This window comes from Ostrinia nubilalis, chromosome 29 (genome assembly GCF_963855985.1).
Source record: "Ostrinia nubilalis chromosome 29, ilOstNubi1.1, whole genome shotgun sequence".
Lineage (NCBI taxonomy): Eukaryota > Metazoa > Arthropoda > Insecta > Lepidoptera > Crambidae > Ostrinia > Ostrinia nubilalis.
This window is the reverse complement of record NC_087116.1, coordinates 4554399-4569426: the sequence shown is the minus strand read 5'-3', so window position 1 is coordinate 4569426 and position 15028 is coordinate 4554399. Positions and strand designations below refer to the sequence as shown.

The window sequence follows — 15028 nt, the reverse complement described above, 5'->3', positions numbered from 1 at the left end:
ATGGATGGAAAATGAATACAATTGATCATCAATCAATTCGAAATTTTGACCATTCCAATCATGAAGACCGAAAAGTGACCGGTCGTATAAAACCGTTTCATGGATTTGCGTTTCATTATCGAATAACATTCGCTAAAACTCATTGTCTTTAACAAATAATAAATCAAATTCATGTTTAAATGCAGTTTATGACATCATTTTTAAATTGTCACTATTAATATTTTTTACTGAATAACCTGTAAAAGTTAATTCTACAATTTCTGAAAAATCACCTAAAAGTAACCTTTTCATTAGTGTAACCTAAAAGTAACCAATGCAGTTCAAAAGTAACCAAAAAGGTTACAAAAGTAACCTTCTGGCAACACTGGACATCTGACACTGACATTTCTTTTTTTATTTGATCCTTAGTGCGATTTACATGTCACGACTATTTTATATGTTATTCCAAATGTACTGTGTACACCACTTAAATTCGGAGATTGATTGATCCATTGATTCATCATTAAGAACTGGATTTGTTCTATACTTTTACCCCTCTGCCCTTTCTCTTCTTGTCTAAAAAAAGATAAATGATTTTTGGGCCAGATACCAGATACCCATTTACTTACCCCACACATCGCCCCTCGGTCATCACTACCTTTCAAATTTGAATGTCAAATAAATTGTCAAGGTCATATCATATGGTGAAATGTCAAAAATAGTCAAAAGTTGGAATCGGTAGCAGGTTTTTTCGGTAAATAAAAAATATTTACATACTTTTCAGTGGTAATTGCAAAGAAATTATAATTCTGCTATAAATTATTGGCCAATATCATGCGCGTAAGTTCCAAAGTGTATGTATTCTTATCAATGTTAATTTAACCCTTATCAGTTTTATGTGTTTTGCAAATAGATTCTTTTGTGTGCATTTATTTAAGCTTATCTTACACTCAAGTGGCTGTAATTGTACTCTAGAACCTTTGCAAGTACCTACTTTCAGGAAGTTAGGTTTTAATAAAAGTTATTAAAACTCAGAGACAGAAATAGATTTTTTTAAATATCTTTTTCCAGCTGTGGAGTTTAACGCTGCTGACAAAAATATACCAAAGGGACTTCACAAGGCACGCGAGTCAAAAAACCAAAATGTCCAAGAAGATTGCAGTGTGCCAAATGACATCCGTCGCAGATAAAACGCAGAACTTGCAAGTAGTTAGTAATTTAGTGAACGATGCAGCCAATGATGGGGCACAGGTAATTCATTATTGCTAGAAATTATTTTTTATTATATCAATTCATATCATCATCATCATCATCATTTCAGCCACAAGAAGTCTACTGCGGAACATAGGCCTTCCCCAATGATTACATCAGGTTAATAAGAAATGAATAAAGAATTTAGATTTAATTAAAATTGATGTTAGGTACTTAAAAAGTTTTTTAAGGAATGAAATCTAATTTAAATCTAAAGATTGAGTGTCTTTTCAAGTTGTCACTTATGCTTCATGTCTTTAAAACCTTCTAAAAATTTGTATCCATAGTTTATATTTTTCTATTTCTGGTTACAAAAAAGTAGTAACATCCAGTAACAGCAACGTCACTCCCAGAAATTATTCAAAGTGTTGAATTTTTCCATTCCTCTGACATAAAGAGAGATGCATGCATAAGAAATACTGTCAGATAGACTCAAAAATACGTAAACGTAGCCCTGCTTAAGCAAAGAAAATACATTAAATTATTTCTTAACTCTTATAAAATCTTGATGACTTGATTTTCAGATGATATTCTTCCCAGAAGCCTGCGATTATATTTGTGACAACAAAAACGACATCGTAAAGTTCGCCGAGCCAATCCTCGGTGGGAACACAGTGGGAAAGTACAGAGAATTGGCCGCCAAGCACAAGGTCTGGCTGTCCATGGGTGGTGTTCATGAGAAGGTATTTTAAATATGGCATAAAATTATTTCAAATTCATTGTCACCATGTAGGTTTTTTCAGGGCATTTTTACTTGTCCTTATACTTGATCAAACAAATAGTATTGATTCTGCTGCTCAAATTCAACAACTTTTCTTAAGTTCAAATATTTAGTATGGAAAAGTCCATTTTTTGAGAAGTTATTAATGGTTGTATCAGAAAAATAATTGTATTTGGGTAGTAGAATCCACCCTTTTCTGATCAAAATTAAAAGACCATATAAGTTGGTGCTGAAAAGAGTCTTTGTCCTTCCATATGAATTAAAACATTATACTCTAAGCACTAGTAATTGAAGACCCTAAAATTTAAGTTCTGCAGTACATTTAGATTGGAATCCTAGCAATATTGTTGTTTTAACCACATTTGTAATTCATTAATTTTTTTATTCATATTATGTTCATTTAATAAAATACATTAATTTTTAATTGCATAGTCCTTTATTATTATGACATATTTTAATTACCTAATAAACATTTGTACATCACGTTTCAGGATGATTCAAGGCCAGACAAAATGTACAACACACACATTATAATAGATAGCAATGGAGAAATAGTACAAACGTACAGGAAACTACATCTATTCGATGTAGAGATTCCGGAGAAGAACGTTCGGTTGAAAGAAAGCGATTTCAGCCATCCAGGCGCACATGTGGTCACTCCTGTTGACACACCGGTTGGAAGGATAGGTACATATGTAAATATTTTTCTTTCTTCTTTTCTACCTTTTTAAGACGATTATCACACTGCACCGCGGCGTCTTTCCATTCTATACATAGCCAGAACGCAAGGGTGTGAAACTAATCGAGTATAGTTTGGATGTGACTTTTTTTACTAAGCTCCTCCAAACTATACACGACCAGTACGCATACGCTGCGTACTGCTCGCGTATACTTTGTAGTGACTTAGGTCAATTATCTTACTCCAAAATATACATCGTCAGTACGCATACGGACTAATCATGTATGTATTGTAATAAGTTCGCGATTACAATGTATACGCGAGTACTTAGTTGCATGCTCGTCATTTTGACTTATTTACCTCTCTTTCTATTACATATTAATTCATAACTGCGTGTCTACTTTAAACATTGAATCAATTTCGACACGTGCCATTGTTTTGATAAAGAGCTTTTTGGTGTTTCATATTCTGCCATAGAAAAGATATTTGTTTTGGGGCTGAATAACTCTTAAATTAAGAATTATGTATGTCAAAATGATTTTTGTTCTTGAGATAAAAGCTTATAAATAAAAATAAATATCCCTGGACATTTTACACTGCGCTTCAAGTCCCAAACTAAGCAAAGCTTGTACTATGGGTACTAGATAACGGATACATACTTAAATACTTTTTTTGTAAATACATACTTATTATACATAGAAGACACCCAGTCCAATACAAAGAAATATCAAAATATGTTCATGCACACAAATTAATGTTTGTACTGTGCGGGAATCGAACCCGCTACCTCCGGAACAGTTATCCGTTTCGAACCACTACACCGAACGGTCGACAATTTTAGTTAATAATGCACATTTAACTTTCTTCATTCACTCTCACTAATAAATAATTTTTATTTAATTTGAAATCTACCTAATCAATTTAATTTCAGAAACCACTTACATTAGTGTTATAAATCTAGATTTATTATAATAATATGTAGATTCAGTAAAATAATAATATTTTATGTAATAATTAATGAATTTAAAAATGGCATCACCGTAAGTGATCTACATAGGTAGTTCTTATTTCTAATCTCGAGGACAAAGCACGAGCATAATATCTAATAAATGTAATAATTTTAAATATAATTCCATATTTTATTAAATCAAATAAACTAAACACACTCTAGTCAACTGTAAGTGGTGTAGTATAGTTTGGAGCGAAGACGGAATCCATCCACGATACAAACTATACACGATCAGTACGCAAAATTCGTGTATAGTTTGTAGTGACCGACTTACAAAGAGACACTCCAAAATATACACGAGCAGTTTCCTATGGGTGCGTTCTGGCCATGTATAGAACGGAAAGACGCCTGCACCGCGCTCCGCCGCGGTACGCGGGACGACAGATTTAATCATTGTATGCAAGTACAGTCGCGGAATAAAAAGGTTCGTCACCTTAGTGTCGGTTTTCGCTTGCACTAAGTACTGTAAGAGTCAAACCTGCCAACATAACAGTGCAAGAAACAGTGCTGCTAACATTTAAATAAATATGACGTTTGCTAACGAATAAGGTTTTGCTTGTTTAATTTTCTATCCCATGCAATGTTACAAAATGTAGTTTTTTTTAATTTAATAGAAATAATAATGGCAGCTTGAACCAACAAGAAGGTTTTAGTTTATCAATCATAATAATCTTGACAAGATAAATCGTCAAACAACTTTGATCTGAATAATTATGAACTTTACTGACGAACAGTTAAAGATTATTTTCTCTAACTCGAGATTATTCTGTAACATAGTTTCAAAAGGTAATATGTGCTCGCGATTCGTTGAAGGAATCAATTTGAAAACTGACGAACCTTTTCATTCCGTGACTGTACCTCAGTTTGTATAGAAAACACGCGCGGCACAACACACTGACAACGCGTTTGCGCGCGGGATTTGTTATATGTAATCACGCGGATCGCAGCGGAGCGCGGTGCAGTGTGATTATCGCCTTAAGGTTAAAATTAAATATCCTTGGACATTTCTTAAAATAAAAAAACAACATTTTACACAGTACCGTCTAATTTAGTAAAACAAAAGCTTTAATTTTATTAATTTCTGGCTAGTTTTGCTCGTGAGTTACGATTTTTAAAGAGCGAGTTTGAAAAAAACTCACACTCAGCCCTCAGTAGCCTTATTCACGTAACAAAACTTCAACGATAACAAATCGCTGAGTTGCGATCCTATCGAGTAATCGATCTATCGAAATGACCCTTGTGAATACGGATTTAAAACTGTTTTTCAATGGGACGACTTCTAAACGTCAACGACATTTTGACTGTGTCAAAATATATGGATTAGGCTACTGTTGTAACGCGCTTGTCCCTCTTCCAAAACCCGGGATAAAAACTATCTTGTATTTCTCTGCTCTCAAAAAGTAAAATCCATCTAAAAAATCGAGCTAACAACGCACCTCACTTGTATGTGACTCTCCCTCCTACTTAGTGTCGGCGCAAATGGGCCACCGATCACAGCCACCGGTGGCCAGTGACGGTGACTTAACACACTTTTTAATGTATTTTGTATATCCGCGCCTAGAGTTGCCAGGTCCAAAAACACAAAAGCCGGACTGTGTTTCATTTGGCCAATTTGACTTTCAAGTGTCTAGCTCACGAGTGAGTACTATCGACATCGGTTGCCAAACATCCTGATGCGTGCGCTTGATAATATTCTGTATATCGACTTTCGCCTGGCGCGGCAGCCACATAAAAAGCCTAACAAAAGCCGGACAGGCCGGACTAGACAAAATTTGGCCGGACAAGACCGTAAAAAGCCAAACATGTCCGGCTAAAGCCGGACACCTGGCAACCCTATCCGCGCCGCACATGTGTATCCGGTGGCGGCCACCCGCTATAGTAGTGTGATTCGCCACAGTAGTGTCCGCGACTCGCCACTAGTGGTCACTACGTGCCACACAAAACGCCGACACCCGCCACTGTCGCACTACTTCACTTCACTAGGGATGGGTTGGATTAAAATATTTGGATTAGGTAAATCCAAATATCTATTCCGAATATTTAGCAACGAGCGGGCTATAAAATGTGGCGGCTCCCAGCCGGTGGCTATGGTCGGTGGCCTATTTGCGCCGACACCTGCACACCTCCGCGCGTTCGCCCTGTCCTTGCCAGAACGTCGATGTGACGTAACGGTCTCCAGGTTAACTTGACCGTTTTGTAAGCGGCTTTGACAAAGTTACAGGGTTGTTTGTTAAAAACAAACGAATATGGATTCAAATCAGGGATGTTATGGATATCCGTAACCGTAACCGAACTTTCGGATATCCGAAATAAAAAAAATATCCGAAACCGTTTCAAAAGTTTCGGATAGTTTCGGATGTAGGCAGTTTAAATTGTTTTTTGTGTAGCATTATATGTAAAGGCATAACAGCCTGATTTACCTTTATAATGCCATCTATACTATCTATACTAATATTAAAAATGCGAAAGTAACTCTGTCTATCTGTCTGGCTTTCACGCCTAAACCACCGGACCGATTTTGATGAAATTTGGCATAGAGATAGTTTGAGTCCCGGGAAAGGACATAGGATAGTTTTTTTTATCCCGGTATTTGAAACAGGGACGCGCGCGATAAAGTTTTCTGTGACAGACAAAATTACACACGGGCGGAAAGCTAGTTCAAATATATGTTTGGTAATTTCCAGGTATGGCAATATGCTACGACATGAGATTCCCCGAGCTAAGCACAGCGCTCGCTTCTATGGGTGCTGAGATTCTGACTTATCCATCTGCATTCACTAAAGTGACTGGGGCGGCCCATTGGCATGTTTTGTTGAGGTATTTGATCTATCCCAACTAATATTATAAATGCGAAAGTAACTCTGTCTGTCTGTCTGTCTGTTACGCTTTCCCGCTTAAACCTCGCAACCGATTTTGATGAAATTTGGCATAGAGATAGTTTGAGTCCCGGGAAAGAACATAGGATAGTTTTTATCCCGGTTTTTGAAACAGGGACGCGCGCGATAAAGTTTTTCTGTGACAGACAAAATTCCACGCGGGCGAAGCCGCGGGCGGAAAGCTAGTTATTCATAATTTACTATGGTCTACGTATTAGCGAACTTATGTAGTTAGAAGATAATTTACTGCCCCACTTTTTTTTCGATTTCAATCCTGTTACACAGGTAAATTATTAGGTAAGTAATTATTGTAAATTATACACGATCTGTGCTACAAGCATTTGTGGTAAATTCAGAGAACTTTCTTGAAACATAAGATTTTGAAATTTTTTAAACGTCTATTGTTGGCATTTTTTAATCTAATGGGGATTCGTGATATAGAAAGTTACACAAATCCCCCATTCCCATTATTACCTATTGAGCAGAAGTTTAACTGAGTTACCGTAAAGGTTTTAAGCCCAAATGTGTTTAATTTTCTTTTTAGGGTTCCGTAGCGAAATGGCAAAAAACGGAACCCTTATAGATTCGTCATGTCTGTCTGTCCGTCTGTCCGTCCGTATGTCACAGCCATTTTTTTCCGAAACTATAAGAGCTATACCTTATTATTATTCTGTGGCTATACTGTTGAAACTTGGTAGGTAGGTATTCTGTGAACCGCATTAAGATTTTGATGCAAAAATAAAAAAATTATAATAAATATATTGGGGGCTCCCCATACTTAGAACTGAAAGTCAAAAAATTTTTTTCATCAAACACATACGTGTGTGGTATCTATGGATAGGTCTTCAAAAATGATATCGAGGTTTCTAAAATACTTTTTTTCTAACCCGAATAGTTTGCGTGACAGACGCTTCCAAAGTGGAAAAAAGTTGGTCCCCCCTCCCTAACTTCTAAAATAAGAAAATGAAAAATCTAAAAAAAAACATAAGATGTACATTACTATAAAAACTACCAACGAAAATTGTTTTGAACGAGATCCAGTAAGTAGTTTTTTTAATACCTCGTAAATCGTAAACCGCTTATTACCGCGAAATCTTTCATACAAATAACTTAAATTGAAAAAAAAATTGTTGCAACAATATCTATTTTAACGGTAAATAAAATATTTACCCTCCCGACGTTTCGACGTGATAATTTTATAGTAAAAATGCAACATAATAGTTTAAAATATTAAAATAAATAAAAATAAATAATTTCATAAATCAATGGTACGGAACCCTTTGTGCGTGAGTCCGACACGCACTTGGCCGGTTTTTTTTATTGGCTTGAGTTTAGAAACCACGATTTAACAAAGTTCCGGATTTTTTTTGTTTTAATTTACTTAAGAGTTGTGTGTGACGCATCAGAGCGGAATCAATTTGATAAACTAGTGTTGTGTGGTGTCGTGATGACTTCTGAAAGTTCTGTCACACTATGTATTAAACAAATTCCGTTCTGATGCGTCATAATGACACAATGCATCAGACAAATATAATCCGCTATAAAACTTTTTTTTCAATAGTTGTTAAACCTAATTTTTCATTTTTTTTTCTCAATTCCCCAAAGGTCGCGCGCGATAGAGAATCAAACCTACGTCATAGCAGCGGCTCAGACCGGGCAACACAACGCCAAACGACAATCCTATGGCCACGCATTGTGTGTAGATCCATGGGGCGAAGTTATAGCGGACTGCGGGGAGGAAACGTCAGTGTATAAGGTGTTTGAGTTGTCGAGCGATAAGTTGGCAGACGTCAGAAGAAACATGCCTGTCTTTCAGCATAGAAGGTGAGTTTGAAGTCCCTGATTTATCAGGAATTTATTTAAAAGATAAACTTTCTGCTTCGAAGGTCTACTTACTTAGAGATAACTTACACTGACTCCTTCATAGCTTATTAGGGACTTATCTGGGACTTATTTGTCAGATATAATACCACTTATACAGTACCAACTTCACCGATTCCTAATGAAGTCTCTTTAGCCTATTAGAAACTTAACTGCCAGGTAAGTAGGTGGGTGTTATCATTTTTCGTAGATCACGAAATAACTGTCATCGGTCCATGATAAAGTTTTTGATAGCTTACCAGAAACTTATCTGTCTATTAAACCACAATTTCTGTTGTTTCAGAAGAGATATCTACTCGCTCTACACGCTAGCGCTTCGCAAATCCCCTCTGCCGGCCCACAAGCCCCGGACGGAGGTCCCGGACAGCCCCGTCCGGACCGTGTCCGGGCCAACGCACGTGTTCGGACACGTCAGAGTTCCGGACACTTGTGTCTTCTATAAGTCCAAGTTGACTTATGCTTTTGTTAATTTGAGGTAGGTTATAAAATATTAAAGTCACCGTAAAATTGTGAATTCCGTCATATCAGTCGTAGTTAGTAGTTAGATTACAATCTAACGTAACCCACTGTTAGTTTACAATCTCACGCGTTATATTATAAACTGACGGATTCACAATTTCACGTTGACATAATATTACACATTTTTTATTTTTAAAGGCGGATTCATATTTCTATTACGTGTTGGGTCGTGCGTGACGCATCAGAAAACGGAATCGGTTTCATACATTTATACATTTAGTAGTTATGTTTAAACTACAGTATTGTGTCGTATCGTAACGGCTTCTGACGAGTCGCACACTAAACTAACTGTCCGGGCGTACCGCGAAAAATGTTGCAAAAACGGGAAATATTTATCAATTTTCACGCGTACGAAGTCGCGGGCACAGCTTGTATGCAATAAAGTCTAACATCCAATGTATTTTCAGGTGTGTCATACCAGGTCATGTATTGGTGGCGCCCCTTCGCTTGGCCGAAAGGAATAGAGACTTGACTCCGGAAGAAGCTGATGATTTCTACAGAACTGTGATTTTGGTTCAAAAGGTATTTAAATACTTAACATTTCTATAGGTCTAGCGCTTAACTGAGTCAGTGCCTGAGATACGGGAGTAGCGACATGACGTGACAGAGCATACAAGCCTGAAGCAAATCTGAAGTCTCGCTGACGTTTGATGTCACAAAAACAACTTGCCGCTACCATACCTCGAGTACTAACTTTTTAATTTCATAACTAAAAAATCAGAATTGTAAGTTATTGAAATTGTTCGTTTCAGTTAATGGAAAAAGTACACAACACACAATCGTGTACAGTCACCGTGCAAGATGGCCCAGATGCAGGACAGACTGTTAAGGTATTACTTTATCTAAGTAAACAGTTTTAGTTTGGGAGATAAGTACTTTTATACTGTACTGAGATTTTTCCAAAAACACCCATAACTTTTTTTTTCTTTCAATTAGTATTTATTTTTTGTTGTCATAAATATTTATGATTAAAATACGTCGGAACTTCCGTCAAACACGTGTTAAAAAAAGAAATAATATTACTTAATCAAATTCTGAGATAAAAAGCTAACGTTCAAACTAGAGTTGTGACGTGTCGGCTTCTGACGTTTGACGTTATAATACTAAGGTTGAATTGCACCACCTTAAATTTAACCGTAACTATAACTTTAACCGGTCTTTTTGTATGGAGTTTGACACACTTGACGTTTTGTAAGATGGTGCAACCCAACCTAAATGTATAAAACAAATTCTGTTTTGATGCGTCATTATGACACAACTCTTCAGACAAATATAAATCCACCTTTATTTTATTTGTTTTTCAGCATCTACACTGCCATGTTATGCCAAGGAAAAAAGGAGACTTCATAGACAATGATCTCATATATTTAGAGTTAGCTAAACACGATCAGTAAGTAAAAAAATATATTAATTTTTTGGGTTTTGATCAGGGATGTTATAGATATCCGTAACCGTAACCGAAACTTTCGGATATACGAAATAAAAAAATATCCGAAACCGTAACCGATTCAAAAGTTTCGGATAATTTCGGATGTAGGCAGTTTCAATTGTTTTTTGTATAGCATTATACTATGTAAAGGCATAACAGCCTGATTTACCTTTATAATGCCATCTATTACTTATCACTTTTTATTTTTTTATTACTTTTTATTCGATGTAAAGACAGTGTGCGGCCATGAATGAACCGTGTTGGACAACTTTTGCAAATTGCATTCTAAAGCACAGATATCCGTAACCGTAACGGAAACTTTCGGATATCCGAAATAAAAAAATATCCGTAACCGTAACCGGTATAATAATATTCCTATATCCGTAACCATATCCATAACCGAAACTACATATCCATAACATCCCTACTCTGAATGCACTAGCTACCAAATCTGAAGCATAATCTGAAGTCTTGTTGACGTTTAACTTTGACGTCACAAAAACACCCTCCCGTGCCGCTCCCGTACCTCAGGCACTGACTAAGTTATGCCCTACTAGACCTATAATTTTACTTCCTCAGGTTCAAAACAGGACACCCAGCGAAACCTGCCAGAAGTTTAGAAGAAATGCAAGAAGAAGCGAACTTCTTGAAGAAAGAATTAGAGAAGATGATAAAAGAAGAAAACCTGTTAAGTAGATAATGTAAATAAATGTGCAATAAATATAATTTACTTTGGTGTATTCATTCAAAATTATAGATCGTTTCATCCACGAAGACGTGCTCCACCATTCTTTATAATGTTTGAGTGTTATCGGCACACGCTAAATGATCCATGAGTGCAAACGCACACTACAATAATGACGCGCTTCGAACGATCTATAAACGATTCTATACTTCAAGAAATATTTTGAAGAAAATTATTATACCTACTTACCCACCAAAAACATTTTCATAAAGGTAGCAGGAAGGCGCTGGATGCAGGCCGCTACCAACCGGACATTATTGAAATCATTGAGGGAGGCCTATGTTCAGCAGTGGACGTCCTGTAGCTGAAATGATAATGATGAAAAACATTTTCTTGTAAAATGTTGCCAAGAAGAATCATATTGCAATGTGAAAGTCTTTAAATCTCATGTAGAGACAAACTAACTCTACACATTAACGGGATTATTCCCACCTCTCGTTCCCACCGCTGCAACTCCTGTGTAGCCAGGATCTACAGCTTGACCGCCAATAACCCAACCAGTGAAGGTCAAGTTTGTCCCGGGGTAAGTTAAACTGTCATTGGACCCGCAACGAAATTAATCAGAAGAACAAGTTCGACTGCTCCAGTGCAAAGCGCATGAGTGACAAAACAATGTTTTTATAACCTCGAAGAACCACGGACAGTAACATCAAATAAGTATGGGGACCTATCTTGTAAGCTAAATAACTGTCACCCAAAGTACCTACATAAATAATAATAATAAATAATATACAATACAATTTCACGCGGGCGAAGCCGCTGGCAAAACTAGTGTATAAAGGACAATGGGCAAAATGGTACCCGGCTCCAATAGATAATAATATGCTTCTAGTGTCATTTGAAAGGTCTTACCAAGACGAACAACTTTTACTATGACCACCAGCCTCAGATCTGGTTGTGTTCGAAGATAAACATACTTTTTTGCAGAATGGTACCCGGCTCCAATAGTTATGTTTGTGCAGCCATTTGAAAGGTCTTACCAAGACGAACAACATTTACTATGGCCACCAGCCTCAGATCTGTTTACGTTCGAAAATAAACATACTTTTTGTGTAGTCGAAGTATCACACGTGTCCATCGTATGGTACTTAGGTTATGCGAGGCATGAAGGGTTTACTGCTCGGACTACTCCAGCATCCTTCCTTAACTCTATAATTATTTATAGGGATAACTAGCTTTCCGCCTGCGGCTTCGCCCGCGTGGAATTTTGTCTGTCACAGAAAAACTTTATCGCGCGCGTCCCTGTTTCAAAAACCGGGATAAAAACTATCCTATGTTCTTTCCCGGGACTCAAACTATCTCTATGCCAAATTTCATCAAAATCGGTTGCGAGGTTTAAGCGGGAAAGCGTAACAGACAGACAGACAGACAGACAGACAGACAGACAGACAGACAGAGTTACTTTTGCATTTATAATATTAGTTGGGATTGTGAAATAAATATTTTTATTTGAAGAACTACTACCTACCCCTTATTAATAAAAAGTTACACCTAGGATGAACCATGGATTAAAATGACATTTCCATACCAAATGACAATTTAAGCCAGTGTTCAACTAGGGTGTAACTCAATTTTATTAATAAAGGGGTTGAGTTTTATTACTTCTTAAGGATTTTATTATGGGTTGCTAAAGCGAATAAACCCACAAGACCCAATAAGTCCACCCACAAGATGGACCGATGACCTCATAAATGTAGCGGGAAGGCGCTGGATGCAGGTTGCAACCAACCGCCCATTGTGGAAATCATTAGGGGAGGCCTATGTTCAACTGGACGTGCTATGGCTAAAATGATCATGATGATGATGATGATGAAAGAGAATCAAGGGCTAATAGCTTGGGTAGTTCGTCGTAGGTATAATCCTTTCCTTTTCAATGCTTCTTTTAGTTATATTAATAGATTGTAGTCATAGTACATTCTCGTATACATGGATGATTGTGTTATACTTTCTTATAATACTTAGTGGAATTACTGCTTTCAAAAATCCTCTTTAGTAAACCTCAGTCAGTGCCTGAGGTATGTGAGCGTCACGGGAGGATGTTTTGAGACGTCAAACGTGAGCGAGACTTCAATGTGCTTATTTTTTTTATTTTATTTTCTGCCAATGTCGAGTGAAAAATAATTGACATAGTTATCAATAGAACGTGGGTGTTTCAGTTCTATTGATTTTTCATGGATTCCGTGGAGTTAAGTATGCCCGTAAGCAGGTTTCGAGACGCCACCGGGTCCAAAGCGGGTTGTTCATACGACAACCCACTCGACACTCGATGCGCGCTCAAATTCGAAGTATTTCAATGCTTTTTATTAATTTATCACTTCACTGCACTTTAGAACACAAAATAACACCAAATTTGTACACTAAAGTCCATTAAATAATAAATTGAAACCATTAAAACAGATCGACCATGCTACCCTCCACGGAATCCCCTTCAATGTGCTTATTTCTATGCTCTGTCACGTCATAAATGTCAATGTCACTCCTCCCGTGCCGCTCCCATACCTCAGGCACGGACTGATTAAAATTAAATGTAGACCTATACATAGTTAAACAGTCTGAAAGTATTACGCAATAGTTATTCTGACGTAAGTATTGGCTATGAAAGGTATTTAAATGGAGGTCCAAAGTTATTTAAACAAGGAAAAGCTTATTTAATTAAGTTCAGACCACACACAGAAATCGCGCATTGTAGGACGTCCACCCACAAGGAGGACCGACGACCTTAAAAGGTAGGTAGGAAAGGCGCTGGATGCAGGCCGCCACCAACCGGTGTGGAAATCATTGGGGGAGCCCTATGTTCAGCAGTGGACGTTCTGTGGCTGAAATGATGATGATGATTAATGAAAGAAAAAGTATTTAATTGGTACCAAAAATAAAAACAATTATCATTATTAACCTAGCTGTTAATTAAGGCACTTTTCTAAAAAAACAACTTCATTTCGGCCTTCAGCCTGATCATCACATACCATCAGGTGAGATACAGGCCAAGAGCTTCCTCGTTGTGGATAAAAAAAATTAACTAATTTGATATTTGTTCACATTCAAATAAGTAGGGTAGGTACCTAGTTTTCAATTACTGTAAAATTCAAGCAATTTGTTGCTTCAAAATCATCAAGAAAGTTGCCGAATAAGTATTTGTTCCATTAAAAATCTATAGGAATCGCGTATGGCAAAGTCAATTTATAATGACGTCACTAATTCCCGAAGTCAATAGACCTACAAAAAAAGATTTTTCAGCAATTTTCAGTTCTAGAATTACGAGTTTATTTTTAAAATTCTGTATTCTAAAATCATTGGTTGAAGGAATCAACCAACTACACAATTTACGTTCAAAAATACGTAACCACAATTTCCTTTTTCCCAAAAAACTAGGACTCTATTACGCCTTTAAAACCAGCCCCAAATTGGCCTTAACAAAGCTCAACATTGTTACTGAAAAGTGCAATGCCGTTACAAAGCTCCTTTGTATGAAAACCGAGCTTCAAAAGCTTGGTCCTTTCAGTGTGTCGTAGGACGTCGTGGCAGTACGACGCATCCGTGCGCTGTGAGCTTTGAAAGTTGTACTCGACTTCAAGTTTTGTGTGTTATAGTGTGTGTAGTGTGTGATTGTGTTGTGTTGTGTTTTTTGTGATGGATGTGTTGGTGAAAGCTTAGGTGGTTCGAGCTTTGAGGTAAGTTCTAAAGTTTACATACAAATTTTTGTTTTTATTTGATTGTGTTTAGGAAAAGAAGCATATTTTAGTAGCTGACCCGGCGAATTTCGTACCGTTCTTCATCAGGGATAATATAGGATTATGGTGAAAGAATTTTCCAAATCAAAGCCTATTTAATACAAACAAACATTGAAATCTTTTCTCTATATAATAAACCAGCTTTCCGCCCGCGGCTTCGCCCGCGTGGAATTTTTCGGGTTTTTTATTTAACCTATGACACTCAGCAATA

At 36.9% G+C, this 15028-nt stretch overlaps 1 protein-coding gene across 3 annotated transcripts; it reads left to right on the top strand.

Moving 5' to 3' along the window:
* Positions 1-659: 659 nt before the first annotated feature.
* LOC135085682 (nitrilase and fragile histidine triad fusion protein NitFhit) lies at positions 660-11074 on the top strand. Of its 3 annotated transcripts, none has more exons than XM_063980490.1 (11): positions 660-733; positions 1051-1230; positions 1755-1913; positions 2443-2638; positions 6324-6456; positions 8121-8339; positions 8680-8871; positions 9323-9437; positions 9668-9745; positions 10220-10305; positions 10924-11074. In XM_063980490.1, exons 2-11 carry the CDS (start codon positions 1123-1125, stop codon positions 11042-11044), a joined length of 1407 nt encoding a protein of 468 aa, XP_063836560.1. In that variant the 5' UTR covers positions 660-733; positions 1051-1122; the 3' UTR covers positions 11045-11074. The 3 variants fall into 3 exon arrangements, with proteins under 3 accessions (XP_063836560.1, XP_063836558.1, XP_063836559.1); XM_063980488.1 differs by having other exon boundaries at positions 673-819; XM_063980489.1 differs by having other exon boundaries at positions 673-833.
* The last annotated feature ends 3954 nt before the right edge of the window (positions 11075-15028 follow it).

Excerpts from the sequence above, each read along its gene's own strand:
- LOC135085682 (XM_063980488.1), top strand. Across the intron at positions 1,231-1,754 it reads CAGCCAATGATGGGGCACAG|ATGATATTCTTCCCAGAAGC; the intron begins GTAATTCATTAT and ends CTTGATTTTCAG. Across the intron at positions 2,639-6,323 it reads CACACCGGTTGGAAGGATAG|GTATGGCAATATGCTACGAC; the intron begins GTACATATGTAA and ends GGTAATTTCCAG.